The sequence below is a fragment of the Apium graveolens genome, chromosome 5, assembly GCF_009905375.1.
Source record: "Apium graveolens cultivar Ventura chromosome 5, ASM990537v1, whole genome shotgun sequence".
NCBI lineage: Eukaryota > Viridiplantae > Streptophyta > Magnoliopsida > Apiales > Apiaceae > Apium > Apium graveolens.
This window is the reverse complement of record NC_133651.1, coordinates 227663927-227680452: the sequence shown is the minus strand read 5'-3', so window position 1 is coordinate 227680452 and position 16526 is coordinate 227663927. Positions and strand designations below refer to the sequence as shown.

The following is a 16526-nucleotide window of genomic DNA, read 5'->3' as shown; positions in this document are numbered from 1 at the left end:
GAACGGATAATTATGGAGAATAGATATTTTACCTTAAGAAGCTTTACGTTAATGGAAAGATGGAGGTCCTGAATGATCACCACGTAGCTCGTCGCTGGAACGATCTACTCCTTGAAGGTATCCACATGATTGATCGCCCGAAGGATGGGTGTGTACTAGCACATTCTTGAGGCCGCCTTCTTGCTCTCTCTATCTCTCTTCAAGCTGCTAGGGTTTATATTTTATCAAATAAAATGTGTAACCCTAATTCTATTAGAAAGAGATATTATATACGCAAGAGTAAATGGGCCTCCAACCCTATACTGAATTTTAGAGTTGTTATTATTATTAAATTCGAAATTCTAATTATTGTATTATTAAGTCTCATTTAATCATCCAATAACTTAATTTCAGATTTAATATTTAATTCAAATTTCCTATTTATTTAATTAATTAAGTCACACTTAATTAATAACAAATAATTTGAATTACTTACATTTAATTTAAATACAAATTTAAATTAAATAATCCTCCAATCATTCTTTGTGCGACCCTTTAGGTTATTATTACATTGACAACAATTTTAAATCTAATTTAAAATCATAAATAATGAGCGGCATCTAGTAATACATCATTGTTACCCAAATAATAATAATTAAATCGGTGATGCATTGTGTCATCCTCTGTTAACGTTCAATCCTTCTTTCCTTGATCAATGAATAAACTATTAAACAAATCAGTATTCGAGCACGACCATGCATTTTATAGTCTTACTCAATCAAGAGGCCAATAATATCATTCCTTTAATAAAGGAGGGCTAAATCCCATCTAGATCATACATATTTCTCATACGATTCATAATGTACCCAATGTCTACTTTTATTATTACCTGGTCAAGGATAACTTTCAATAATATCAAAGTATATTAATTCTCGTATAGAAATATAATGATTTCAGGTCAAAGGACCAATACATCATTATCATTGTGAGATTAACTTATGACACTATAAACATGTAGTATCTCACAACGGGTCAATCCAGCACCATGTATTTAATACACGTGCCTGTGCTTTGACTTTAGTATCACCATACCTATGATCAATGAGATGTGATCATCAGCCAACAAACACACTAGTCTCAATGTATTTATTATCATCCCTTAACAATAATACTTGACTAGGGACCTTTAGGAATATCAATACTATTCTCATAATCTCATTTCTAAGTCACGTACTTAGAGATATAGATTTACATATCATATTCCAAGGACATATATTATTCTAACATCTTATTGCAGAAAATAAAGATATAATAAATTATAAAAGAATAATCTATATAATCATAATTAATAATCCAAATGTTTCATAATATAAACATAATAGTGTTGTCTCTAGGGCACAAACACTAACAAGACAACTATGCTTCCCCATATCATTATGAAGTTTTTGCTTAGGAAGATGTTGATACCTTCCTTGATCATCTGGTCTGGGATGTAACAGAGGTTAATAAGTTTGTACTTAGATTTTATATGTACTTTGGCATGCTATCTATATTGTTTATTCTTTGTTCTTTGTTTCAGGCTAACACCCGGATTTCTGTGTGTGCCACTATTATCAGCAACTATAAGAAGAAGGTGGCGGATGCCAAGGCCGGGATGAAGGAGTTGAGCAAGCATAAAACTTACTTTTCGACTACCGGGAGGCGAAGGACAAGGAGTCACGGGATCACAAGGCCCTTGCTGAGGGAGGTGAAGGCTCGTGGGGAGGCTACCCGGGTTGTTGGGAGCCTTCAAGAGGATGTTGTAAACTTGAAGCGGGAGCTTGCTGCAAGGCCCCGAGAGGAGGATGTGCGCAATGCCTTCCGTGGTACTCCAGCTTACTACAAGGAGCTTAATGATAAAATCTTCCACAAGGTGAACCTCTGCTAGGATAGAGCATTTGATTACCTGGCTAAGAATCCGGGAAGCGCAATGGATGGGTTCTTAGAGCTCTACCTAGCCGAGGAACTTTTTCTCGAAGAAGCTAAGGCATCTGAAGCCGGTACCTCCGGGACCCAACCTTCTCCTCCCGAGAATGAACGAGAGAAGACTCCTCTACCTCCCCTCAGAATCCGGGTGAAAAGTGAATGGCCTTCGTGCCTTGTAATTTCTTTTTAAGTTGTTTTTCTTCAGAACTAAGCCCGTTGGCTTCTTAACTTTGAATACTGGTTGTTTTATTTGTTCCGGGGTTGGTTTACCTTAGACAGTTGTTTAATGTATTTTCTTTTTCGTATTGTCTTGCAAATTTATTTTTTACTTTCATCTTGAATCTTGCTTTTAATTTTCATAGTTGTACCTCGGGCTGGCATTGACAATTAAAAGCGTTAAAATTCCCCAAGTACACATGGTTTGTGTAATTATTCTCGAGCAGGGGTTAAAATTTGAAAATTGAGAAAATTTTCTAAGTACACTTGGTTTGTGTAATTCTCCCCAGGCATGTCCCTGGGCAGGAGTTAAAATATAAAATTGAGGAAATTTTCTAAGTACACATGGTTTGTATAATTATCCCCGGGAAGGGGTTAAATTTTAAAAATTGAAAAAAAAATTAAAGTACACATGGTTTGTGTAATTGTCCTCGGGCAGGGGTTCAAATTTAAAAATTGAGAAAAATTTCGAAGTACACATCGTTGATGTAATTGTCCCCCCCATCAGGGGTTAAAATTTAAAAACTGAGAAAATTTTCTAAGTACACATTGTTTGTGAACTATCCCTGGGCAGGGGTTAAAATTTAAAATTTGAGAAATTTTTCTAAGTACACATGATTTGTATACCTTTCCCCGGGAAGGGGTTAGAATGTGAAAATTTGAGAAAGTATTCTAAGTACACATAGTTTGTGTATAATAATTATAAAAGTGAATATGCATTTGGGTGTGTAGATAATATAGATAATTTAGAACAGGAATGAGTTTATCTAAGCTTGGGATGCTCGAAATATTATATTATATTGCAACTAAAAATTTTGCATTGATTACAATTCGGGGAGAGTAAGTACAGATTTGTATTTTTTACCAGTGCAATAGAAACAATGCGCCTTGTGGTTACTGATAGAACTTTCTCAGGCAAGCCCCATGCCAAGTGTTTGGGACTTTAGTGTCATTCGGATAACTTAGCTTGTAGGTCCCTGGGCATAGTACCTCCTTGACTTTGCATGGTCTCTCCCAGCTGGGTTGTAGATTTCCCTGATTTGTTGGATCAGAGGTCTCCGTATCCCGAAAAATGAGATAACCAACTTCATATTCTCTAATCTTGGCCTTTTTCTTGAAGTAGTGCATTATTTTCTCTTTGTCACTTTCCATTTTCTATATTTCCCTGTCTCTTACTTCATCGAGGAGTTCCTGGTTGGTTCTTTGGCCTTCAATATTGGATAGTTCATCGAAGTTAATGACCTTGTGAGAGAGGGATCCGGTTTCAACTAGGAGTCTAGCCCTTGAACCATAAGCCAGCTTGAAGGGGGTTTCCCCGGTTCCTATTCTGGGAGTGGTTCTATATTCCCACAACACCTTTGGAAGCTCCTCTGGCCAGGTCTTTTTGGACTCTTCAAGCCTTTTCTCCAGCCCCCGGAGAATGGTCCTATTTGTCACTTCAACCTGCCCATTTCCCTGCAAGTGTGCTACATAAGACCTCTTGTGCTTGATCCCGAGCTCTATAAGATATGCTTCGAAGTCCGTGCCCGTGAACTGAGGTCCGTTGTCCGAGACCAAGACTATGGGGATCCCAAACCTCATCATAATATAGTCCATGAACTATGCAATTCTGTTCATTAAGTGTCCGCATAACCTTTGCCTCTGCCAATTTTATCACGTATTCGGTGGCTACGAAAACATAGCATAGATCTCCTTTTTCCCAGGGAAAAGGGCCCATGATATCTATGCCCCAGACAGCAAAGGGGATTGGAGACAAAACTGATGCAGGTACGCTCGGGCTCAGATTTGGGTACGTTGCTGAACTTTTGACATCGTCTACCATTTTTGACATAAGCAACTACGTCTTCGTGGATTGTAGGCCAATAGTATCCTTTTCTGATGACTTTGTATGCCAAGGATTTTTTTGCTAAGCGATCTCAACAAATGTCTTCATGCACCTCCCCGAGATAATAATCTGTCTCCTCCGGATCTACACATTTCAGCGTTGGTGCTGAAAAGGTCCTCCTGTATAGTTGATCACCTTCAAAGAAGAAATGGCCAGCTTTATACTTTAAGTACTTGGTCTTGTTCTTGTCTTCTAGGAGAGTTCCATCTTTCAAATAGGCTATGAAATGAATCATCCAGTTTTCTGGGATACTGATGCATAAGATTTCTGCCCTCTCGGTGCTTGAAGTTTGGAGCTCTTCGAAGTAAACCGAAGTACTTAAATCTGAGGCATTTTGTACTAACTTGGAGAGCTCGTTTGCTTTGCAATTTTCTTCTCTATTAATTTCCAAAATGGTGGTATCGAGGATGACTTCCAAGAAGCTCCTTACCATAGCTTGGTATAGTGCTAGCTTCTCATCCTTAGCAACGTATTCTCCACTTGCTTGTTTGACCGTGATTTAGGAGTCACTGTGGATGACTAACTCCTTATCCTGAGGGATTTTGCTAATCGGAGTCCAGATATCAGAGCTTCATATTCGGCTTGGTTGTTGGTTGCTTTGAAGGAGAAGGTGATTTCTTGTTGTATAGTAAAACCCTTGGGATTGACTAAAATTATACCGGCTTCGGATCTTTCAGCTGTTAAGGAGCCATATTACATATAATTTCCACGCTTCTTTGGTGGGGGTTCATCTTCGGTGATGGATAGGTCCTTGGTCAAGGGGGACGACTCGGGGAAAGTGAATTTCATGACAAACTCTGCCAATACTTGAGCTTTTTTGCTGTTCGGGGCACAAACCTGATTTTAAATTGTCTTAGCTGAATTGCCCAGTTGACAAGTCTCCCGGATGAATCTGGCTTGTGGATGATTTTCCTGAGGGGTTGATCTATGACTACTCTGATTTCTCGGCCTAGGAAGTATTTCCTAAATGTTAGGGCTAGAACACGCGCTAATATTCACGCAAGTATACGTGATCGCAAGTAATATATAATTAATTCTAGTTCATTCCCACATAGACTGGTTTAAGTTAATTTTAATCAATATACTTATGCAGCAATGGTATGGTTATTATCCAATGCTAAGACGAATAAAAAATTGAAGTTGTTTAACTATGCTTAACTAAGAAATTATACTATAGAACATTAACTAGAAGAATTAAGGAGTGTTGAATACTATATGACACCAACATGGGATTCTAAATTAATTAAGTACTTCATTCAATAGCCTTTTTGTTCTTAACATTAGCATGCAATGGTGATGACACTAATCAGATAACACGAACTGATAAATGCCAACTTTCGTTGTACAAATACCATACTACCAGACATCAACAAAAGAGATAGAAGTTGAATAGACACCAATTTTATTGAGACCCTATATGTCTATAGAATTTGACAACATAACGGTTTAACGCACAAGTTATCTATCATGATTACATAGGGCAAGTAAGATGGTTAAAATTACCTATGAATTATGCATATCAATTACATGAACCTATTCTAGCATGGCAAGTTCTAAACCCCTAAATTTACTTTCGCTCCATTAGAGATTAACACGCTATCTTATAAGTTCGCGACGCTCATAAGACGAATAAGCACAACCAATACTAGGATATCATATAATCATCACACACTAAGGAATCAGAACAAATTAACTAATGAAATCCATAAATAAATCCGCTAGAACCCCACGATAATGATTAGCCCATAATCGGACTCATCATCAATGTGGGTTCCGATGAAAGCATGGTATAATAAACGTAGTCTTTATACTTAGTAAATAATAAACCAAGTACGAAACAAGAGTATAGGTTCATAAGCAAGAAAACTAGCATCCAAAGTTACAACTTAAAATAAAGAATCACAAGAATAAACTAGATCCTCTTCACCTTGGTTGAATTGTGCTCTACGGTCTTCTTACACCTTCTCCTTAAGCTTTGGTACGTCTTTTTATGAAAAACGAACATAGGTTATGTTTACATAGCAGCCCATGCAGAGTAGAAGTCTTTCAATCGGAATCACAGGGGAATCAGGATTATTTTATCTCGACCTGGCACGGCCGCACGCTTCAATAGCGCGGGTGTACTGAGTTTCTGTTCTTTGGGTGCGGGCGCGCGCTATCACAGCGCGGGCGCGCGCTATCACAGCGCGGGTGCGCTGACTCTCTGGAGAAAATCCTGAATTCTTCTTTTCTTGTCTGTTTGAGTCAGCCTTTCCACGAGCAATCTTCTTGACACCATCCTAACACCATATTAGCATCAAAACAATGCCACACCTGGATCTTTTATTTATGCCTGAAATACAAAAACACTACAAAAACACATTAAATACACAAATAACTCGAGTACAAAACATCAATTCAAGCATTTATAGAGCATAATAAATAGACATAAATACCACTTAACACACCCCCGAACTTGAACCAATGCTTGTCCTCAAGCATAAATGGACTCAAGGAACAAAAAATAAAAATACATGAATGCAAACTATATGAATGCAACGATCCCCTCAGATTAACTAAACCAACCAATAAGCAACATCTCAACAAATGCAGTTATTCGCACAAATGATAGGGATAAATAAATCCTAATTGTGTAATTAAATATTACATTGATTATACAAGGTGTGGGCTACTAGGCCCAATAAGAAGATGTATGATATTCAGACTAGAAAGGTTAACATATTGATCAGGCCTGATGGACCAGATCAGGCCTGATGGAACAAAGAAGGCCCAAAACCCTGATTATTTATTAATTTCGTAATTAATTAATAAGGGAGAAAAACAACTATTAAAATAAGTCCTAGTGGGGATATAAATCCTTGTAGATTGGCCTCCAAGGAACCTCATAGGATAAGGAATTAGCTTCCTACTTCCTAGGACTCCTAAGTCCATCCTAATTCAGAGACTTGACCACCAAGTCTCCTATACCAAGTCCAATTCAAGGACTCCCACATCTATATAAAGGGCCTCACCCCACATATCAGAACTATATTTTTTGGCTTGATTCTCTAATTCACAGAGATACGTAGGCATCTCGTAAAGGCAGAGTTAAGCTACGAAACACGAGATCGGCCATTAAAGGCCTTGAGCTCACGTTCCTCAGTAATAAATACAACAATTATATATATTAGTTTTTAATCCATAACATTTGGCGCCGTCTGTGGGAAGACACAAGAACCATGGCGAGAACACGGAGAACAATTAGAGCTCTGGAGGAAGGAACACCATCGGGGATAACCCAGGTGATTTCGTCAACCGTGGAGATACCTCCTCACTCAACTTATGCACCTACCCAAGGGGAAGCCCAGATAGGGGCAACTCAACCTCAGCCACAAGGGACGATTCCCCCGGCTATTCAAGATACGAATCCCCAAGTTCAACAACTACATGCACCTGTAAACTCTCGACCCATTAGGTATGAGTATTCAACTGTTGTGACCACTAACCCCCCTTATGGAATGCCCCTTCACCCCATGCTGGACGGAGTGAAGCACGAGGGCGATCGCCCCCTACATACGAGGTTTGGCTCCTATCCCTGAGGATCAGGAATTTTCTGGTCCTTACACTGAGAGAGACTCCAAATCTTTGGATGATGAAGTAGCCCTAAGAAGAGACGTGCTGGAAAAGAGCTGATGGTCGATGGAAGACAACGTCCTCAAAGCACCTAAGGGATGAATCCCCAAGAAGTGCAGGAAAGAATCAGGGCTCATGAGGCTGAGATTCAAAGGCTGAGGCGCGACTTAGAGGCACACCAGACCACCAGACCCCAAGTACCTCCTAGGGGAGAAATTCTCCTCCTGTCATAGACCTGGATGGTCCAGTGCAGAGAAGGGCTGTTGTCCCCAGGGCTGATCCAAGTAATCTTCTTCCCCTTGGAGATCCTGATGATCCTACTCCACCCTTCACTGAAGGAATAATGAATACCCATATCTCAAGGAAGTTCAAGATGCCAACTATCAAAGCTTATGATGGAACAGGAGATCCCGCTAATCATGTTAGAACATTCTCTAATGCACTGCTGTTGCAGCCCGTGAATGATGCTATTAAGTGTCGGGCCTTTCCTCAAACCCTGTCGGGTATGGCTCAAAGGTGGTATAGTCGTTTGCCCCCAAATTCTATTAGGTCGTTCATAGAATTAAGCCAGGCTTTTATTAAGCAATTCATCAGCGAGAGAGTTCATGAGAAAAGTTCAGCATCTCTTATGAGCATTGTGCAGGGAACAAAGGAATCCTTGAGTGACTATCTGAATCATTTCACAAAGGAAGCTTTAAAAGTCCCAGACCTTGATGATAAGGTAGCCATGATAGCACTGCAACAAGGAACTAGGGATGAGTTTTTTAAGATGTCCTTGGCCAAACGCCCCCTGAAAGCATGTTGCAGCTCCAGGATAGGGCAGGGAAGTATATCAAAGTCGAAGAAAGCATGAGGAAGACCGTAGTGAGTAATAAGCCCGCTGGAGGCAAGAAGCGGAAAACTGATCTAGAGTATATCGCTAAGGACAAGTATCCTAGAACCGAGCAAAACCCTGATTCAACCCCCAAAAAGGGAGGATCTGGGCAAAAGTTCACCGAGTATGCTAAGCTGAATGCTCCTAGAAGCTAGATCTTGATGGAAATTGAGAAAGATCGAGATATTCGTTGGCCTAAGCCCATGAAGGCTGATCCTTCCAAGCTAGACAAGAGCAAGTATTACAGATTTCACAAAGATGTTGGTCATGACACCGATGAGTGTAGGCAGCTGAAAGATGAAATTGAGTTCCTCATTCGAAAAGGAAGATTGAACAAATACACTAGAGAAGGAGGGGATAGGAATAATAATGGAAGGAAGAAATTTGAAGATCGTAGGAGGGACTAAGACGATCAGGGGCGGAATCCCCAGCCTAGAGGACCGGTTATAAACACAATTTATGGAGGGCCACGACCTCGAGGGCCTGTGATAAACACAATATTTGGAGGACCAAATGCTGCTGGATTGTCCAGAAAATCCAGAAAAGCATATACTAGAGAGGTTATGCATATTGTTGGAGAACCCCCGAAGAGGGCCAGGACAGAAGTAACATTGGCTTTTGATGATTCTGACCTAGAGGGTGTGAAATTTCCTCATGACGACCCGCTGGTCATAACACCGATAATAGGAAATAGCCTGGTGAAGAGGGTCCTTGTGGATAATGGTGCTTCAGTGGATATCTTACTCCATGACGCCTTTCTAAGGATGGGGTATAACGACTCCCAATTAACCCCAACCGATATGCCAATATATGGATTTGCGGGAGTGGAATGTCCTGTGGAAGGGATAATCAAGTTGCCAACCATCATAGGCCAGGAACCAAGGCAAACAACGCAGATGTTGGACTTTGTGGTGGTAAAGGCTAGTTCAACTTATAATGCTATCATGGGAAGAACAAGGATACATGCCTTCAAGGCAGTCCCTTCTTCCTACCATTCAGTTATGAAGTTTCCCACCCGGAACGGGATTGGAGAAGAGAGAGGAGACCAAAAAATGGCTAGAAGCTGTTATGTAGCCTCTTTGAGGGCAGATGGAGTTGGGGGGCAGGTTCTTCCTATTAAAGATATGGATGTCCGAGAAAATGATGAGAAGAGAGGAAAGCCAGCAGAAGACTTGGTGTCGATTCCTTTAGACCCCGAGAATCCTGAGAGGATGACTTTCATTGGAGCCACATTAAAGGAGCCCCTTAGAGGGAAGTTGGTGAGATTTTTGCAAGAAAATAATGATGTGTTTGCATGGTCAGCAGCTGATATGTCAGGCATAGACCCGGAGCTGATTATTCACAAGCTAAATGTGGACCCAAACCGGAGGACAGTAAAACAAAAGAAAAGAAACTTTGCCCCGGAAAGACAAGAAGCTATAAAATAGGAAGTAGAGAAGCTCTTAGAGGCTAGTTTCATTGAGGAGATTCAATTTTCGGAATGGTTAGCAAACCCTGTAATGGTGAAGAAGGCCAATGGAAAGTGGAGGATGTGTATAGACTTCACTGATCTGAATGATGCATGCCCTAAAGACTGTTTTCCGTTGCCAAGAATTGATACTTTGATTGATGCCACTGCTGGGCATGAGATGATGAGCTTCATGGATGGATTTAGCGGATACAATCAGATTAAGATGCACAAGGATGACATTCCAAAGGTATCATTCATCACTGACTTTGGTGTTTATTGTTATCTTGTTATGGCATTTGGTCTTAAGAATGCAGGAGCCACCTATCAAAGGTTGGTAAATAAAATTTTTAAGGATCTTATTGGTAAAACTATGGAAGTCTATGTTGATGACATGTTACTCAAGAGTCTAGTAAAGACTGATCATATAACCCATTTGAGGGAAGCTTTTGAGGTCCTGAGGTACCGCAAGATGTTAAATCCTACAAAGTGTGCTTTCGGAGTAGGATCTGGAAAATTTTTGGGATCGATGGTCTCCAAGAGAGGGATAGAAGCTAACCCCGATAAAATAAAGGTAATCCTGGACATGGAACCACCAAAAACTGTCAAGGATGTTCAGAAGCTCACAGGAAGGGTTGACGCGCTGGGACGATTCATCTCCAAGTCAGGAGACAAGTGCTTATCATTCTTCAAGTCACTAAAGAACATTAAGGACTTTGTATGGAATGAGGAAAACTAGAAGGCATTCGAAGAATTAAAGAAGTATATGGCCCAGGCCCCGTTATTGGCCAAGCCAGCTTTGAATGAAGTTTTATTCTTGTACTTAGCCGTTTCAGAAAGTGCATTGAGCGCTGTATTGGTTAAGGAGGAACTGAAAATCCAGAAACCCATATACTATGTCAGCAAAATTCTGTATGGTGCTGAGTTGAATTATTCAACTATTGAGAAATATGCTCTAGCCTTGGTGATGGCTTCAAGAAAGTTACGTCCCTACTTTCAGGCTCATCAGATTGAGGTGTTGACAAATCAACCCCTGAGAAATATCATTCATAGTCCCAAGGCTAGTGGGAGGTTGATGAAGTGGGCAATAGAGTTGGGAGAGTTCGACATTAAGTACAAGCCACGGACAGCAATAAAAGCCCAGGCATTAGCTGACTTCGTGGTGTAATGTACCATAGCCAACCAAGAAGTCGGGGGGGCAGGAAGATACCATACCCCAAGACAAGGAAGTTGATAATGGGGACAGAAAGAAGGGTGATAAGGAGAAAGAATATTGGGTTCTCTATTTTGATGGAGCATCAAAAACAAACTCAAGTGGAGCAGGATTGGTTTTACAAAGCCCTAATGGGTTCTTGATTGAGTATGCCATGAAATTAGACTTCCCAACCTCAAAAAATGAGGCAGCATATGAAGCCCTCATAGCTGGCCTCGGCCTAGCAGGGACACTTAGAGTCAAAAACTTAAAAGTCCATGGAGACTCAAAGCTGGTCATATCCCAGGTAAAGGGAGAATTTGAGGCGAGGGATGATACGATGGCTGAGTATGTCCGTCTAGTAAGGGCTGTGATGACCCAATTCAATGAATGCCATGTTGAGCACATTTCAAGGGAGGAAAATGCTAAGGCAGATGCATTATCAAAGTTTGCTTCATCTGAGATAGAAGAAAGTTCAGGAAGTGTGTACTTCCGCGTTTTGAAGACACGGAGCATAGATGTTAAGCTTGCAGCTCTTGTGGGCTTGGGGACGTCATGGATAGACCCCACTAAGGCCCATATACAAACCGGTTGGTTGCCAAAGGATCCTACTGAGGCACGGAATTTAACTGTTCAGGCACTAAGGTACTCTTTGATAGATGGGATTCTGTACAAAAGATCCTTCGTGGTTCCTTACTTAAGGTGTCTTAGGCCCGATGAGGCACGCTTGGCTCTTGAGGAAGTACATGAAGGTATTTGTGGGCAACACTTGGGGGGCAGGGCCTTGGCTCATAAGATAACCCGCTTAGGCTTCTATTGGCCAGAAATGATGGCTGATGCTAAAGAATATGTGAAGAAATGCGACCGATGTCAGAAACATGCACCGGTTGTTAGACAATTCCCCGAGATACTGACCTCTATCAACTCGCCCATCCCGTTTGCCATGTGGGGAATGGATATTCTGGGGCCTTTCCCCATGGCCACGACACAAAGGAAGTTTCTGATTGTAGCCATTGATTATTTCACCATGTGGATTGAAGCCAAACCCTTGGCCAAGATCACAACTAAGCAGGTTGCACAATTCCTGTGGGAAAATATTATGTGCCGGTATGGAATTCCCCGTATCCTAGTCACCGGCAACGGAACACAATTCAACAACGAGGAATTCAAGAAGTACTGTGAAGAAAATGAAATTGAGTTACGGTTCACCTCTGTGGCTCACCCGCAAGTCAATGGGCAAGCGGAGGTAGAAAATTGAATAATCCTGGATGGACTAAAGAAGAGGATCGAGAAATTAAGAAATAATTGGGTGGATGAGATACTTCCAATATTATGGGCCTATAGGACTACCTGTAGAGTCACGACTGGAGCAACTCCCTTCATGTTGGCATATGGGGAAGAAGTAGTTGTTCCCGTGGAGATATCACATTCCTCTCCCAGGATTCAAGCTTTCAATGCTGAGGAAAATGAAGAAGGACAAAGGTTGGCTCTGGACTTAATTGATGAAGTGCGAGATGAGGCACATGCAAAGATAGTAAAATATCAGAAAAAGGCTTCATTCTACTACAACCTAAGGGTTAAAGAAAGGTTTTTCAAACAAGGCGACCTAGTCTTGAGGAAGATAGAAGCTTCTGGTATAGGACAGAAATGGAAGCTTGCCCCGAATTGGGAAGGGCCGTACAAAGTCAAAAGTGTTGAAGGTAGAGGAACCTACAAGCTGGAGACTATGGATGGTTTTGAAGTTTCGAGAACTTGGCATGCACAAAACCTGAAGGTTTACTATGTGTAGAACAATTGAATACGATTCTCACTTGTTAAGATGACAAGTAGGTTGAAAAGCACCTTGAAGCTTTGCTTGCTTAGGATTTATATGTTCTAGTTTTATTTTTGAAGTTTATTAAAGACTCATGTAAGGGATGAATCCCAAACAATTTATGGAAATTCAAGAAGTTTTCAAAATATGTTTGAATGCAAGGCAAGGAAAACTAAATGCGTTAAATGCAAGCTTAAAATCTGATAAATAAAGTAGATCAGATAAATATTACAAGAGTTTGATAAATAAAGTCTCGGAAATAAGGTAAAGTAAACAAGCCACGCAGGGCTGAAAAAGCTCTAAGGGGCTGAGGTGCCCTCGGCATCCATACCATCATCCCCTCCACTCTCGCTAGATGTCTCTGTCATCTCGGAGGAGGAGGAAGAGCTGTCACCCTCAGCAGGTCTGGAAGAAGACTCGGGAGGAGGAAGAAGCGGGTCCTGAGGGACGTGATCCGAGACGACTACTCGAGTACGAAACCTCTGTAGCAAAGCCTCGTCATCAGGGCAGACAAAGTCCGCCGGGTTAATATCAGGACAAGCCTCGTTCACGGTCCCAAGGGCCGTGTCCCAACCAGTCCTAAAAAACCCGGGGAAGACTGAATCATCCCTAATCCTCATGGACTGGGCAAACTTCTCCGAGCCCAGGTAGTTATCTATAGCTTTATCCTTCTCTGCCCGAAGTACCACCAGCTCGGTGTTAGATTCTTCGAGTTCTTCCTCTTTGTGCTTGAACTTCTTCTCTAGAGCAGCATACTTCTTCTGCTGCTTCCTGAGGGCATTGTCAGCCTTGTCAGAAGCCCACTTCCATGACTCGGCTTGCCTCACAGCGCCTTCAAAATAGGCGTTGGACTGAAATGAAACAATAAACAAAATGTAAGGCAAGTAAATGCTACAAGTAAGAAAGATAAGTCCAAAAAAAAGGAGAGGGAGGCATACCGAAGCCAGAGATTGAGCTCCCATGAGCTTTATCCTCTCTAGGTCAGGGGTGGTAACCACGTCGATGAAATCTTTGGGAGTCACACTATGATAGGACCAATCCCAGGCATGTTTGGTGGATCCCACCACGGAATCCCCTCGGCGAAATCCCTAGAGAGGCTGGAAGGCGCCTGTAGCAGCAGGAGCAGCAGCAGTAATAGGAGCACTGTGGCCCTCAGCTCCCTCAGTTGAAGCCTCCCCCATGGGCTCCTTGTGTTTCCTCAAAAAGATAGGCTCCGTGGCCTTTCCTCGAGTGTCCAGGCCTGCAAGGCGAGCTTTTTTCATCCTAGCAGTCTCTTCAACGGGAGGTACATTATCCTCGTTGATCTCCTTAGCAGCTACAAAACAAGACAAAAACAAAATAAGTGGTGTTAATAATGCATGAAATGAAATAAAATTGAGAAGGGAAGAAAAATACCCTGTTGAGAAATAGAGGATAGTCCCACATGAATAAGGGAGAACTCCTCTAAGAGAGTCCAGCTGGTAGTAGTGCCATCATCCCGAGTAAGCTCATTATAAATAATAGTTTTCTCAGGAGTTAAGTGAATGGATTTGAGGCTACCATCACTAACCTTCCCGAAGGAAGATCTGAAGAGTGTGCCCCAGTCGCCATTCTCCCAACGTAACCCGATGAAACTATTCCTCCAATTTTGGTTGTTGTCAGGAATGGAGGCGCTGTTAAAGATATGCTTACATTTGGGCCTTTAGTTAACATAGACACAACCACAAATACTGGAAGAGCTGTTATAGCACTGAAAGACCTTCCTAAAAATAGCTACAGAAAGGGGAAAACCTTCCCTAAGGCAGCAGACCATAAAACATAAAATGTTCCTCCAAGCGTTTGGAGGAAGCTGACATGGATTAATTTGTAAATCAGCTAGAAGATGAGGAATGAAGGGATGGAAAGGAAACCTAAGCCCAGCATTAAGGGCATCTGTATAAATAAAAAGAGTGTCGGGTTTCCAGTGGCAAGTACGGTCACCACCAGAAACTGGAACTAATCTAAGAGGAGGAAGGACGTTATAACGTGCATTTAGTTTATCGAAATCAATGTTGTGCCAAGTGTTACAATGATTAAAAGAATCGAGATGCGCGGTAGAGGGATATTCATCCCCCCCAGTGTTAATCATATCGATTAAAGACATATACGAAGAACGAATCTCGATATCCTTACCTCGTTTTGAAGCCGAGGCTATCTTGGCCGCCCTCTCGGAATTCTTGTTAGCCATTAGTAAAGCTGGGAAAAACCTGGAAACCTTGAAAGTTATGGAAATCTTAAAAAATTATGAAACTTATATTTTATTAAGTTCGTATTATTCTGAGAATTTTAAAATTATTTTGGGAATTTTCGGAGTTAGTCTCACCCGCGCGTCGATTCGTTTAGTTGAGAAAAGCGGGTATAAATTGCATTTCAAAAATTGTTTTAAAATTAAGAAATTTATGTTTTTATTTACTTCGGGATATTTGTAACATTTTAAGACTATTTTTGTAATTTTCTAAGATTTTTTTATGTGTAGCTCGGTTCGTTAATTGATAAATGCGCGTATGATGTGCGATTCAAAAATGATTTAAAAATTTTGAAACTTTTATTTTATTCGTATTGTATTATTCTGAGATATTTAAAATTAGTTTTGCAATTTTTCGGGTTATTTTCACCCGCAAATTTATTCGATAAAATAAATTGCGGGACAAAACCAAGTTGCCGAAAGTTCGTACTTATCCTTATTTCTACGTGTCTGATTCTCAGAAATTTTAATTGATACATTTCAAAACCTTATACTTTAGTATACACGTGTAAGGCATTGCATTTTCTTTCAGTTAAAAAAAAAGAAAGGAGGGGGTAATTAGAACAGGGGAGAAAGGGAAGAAAAGGGGGGGGGGGGGCTCGATTGTGGGGGTCTCTCTCTCTGCTCTTGTTCTCTTCCACCCATGGAGCACCTTCATTCATGTTCTCTTTGCTTTGATTCGCGACTGTTTCATTGACTCTCGTTTCTGGTGAGCCGCCGTGTAACTCCGGCGAGTCTTGGTGGTTTCGGTTCCTTTCTTCTGATTGAATGGTATATACATATACGTATATGCATATGTGTGTATGTTACTGAGTACAGTGTTGCCTGTTACTTTTCCGGCCTCTTGCTGTTCACGGTTGTTATTCCGATTGGCTGGGCTGTGTATGTACATACACATTTTGTGTGTATAAGCGCAGTCGGATTGAGATTCTTTGCATTTTTATTGTTGTTTCCGTCTGATTTTGCGGTTGCCGCCGGTTTTCTGGCAAGGCGGCCGGCGGGTTTAGCAGCGCGTAGGCGCGTATTTGTTTTGTGTTGGTTGTTCCGGTTCGACTGTTCTGTGGGAACTATATTTATTAATTTTAATTAATTTTCTGCAGTAATTAATTGATTATGTTGGTGTAATGAAAATAATATTAATCGGTATGATATATTTGGGAACCCGTATTATATAGGGCGCCAATAAATTGTGCCGCCGTTGGCGATGAACTTCGGTGAGTCAACGGTGGACGGTGATGACGTTGTTCTGAGTCCTACAAAATAAATAAATAAATATAAAA

The 16526-nt window shown here is 41.0% G+C and overlaps 1 protein-coding gene across 1 annotated transcript; it reads right to left on the bottom strand.

Annotated features, from left to right (window-relative positions):
• Nucleotides 1-3315: 3315 nt before the first annotated feature.
• LOC141660771 (uncharacterized) lies at nt 3316-3741 on the bottom strand. Its single transcript, XM_074467758.1, has one exon. The coding sequence runs from the start codon at nt 3739-3741 to the stop codon at nt 3316-3318; it is 426 nt and encodes a 141-aa protein (XP_074323859.1).
• Nucleotides 3742-16526: the final 12785 nt, after the last annotated feature.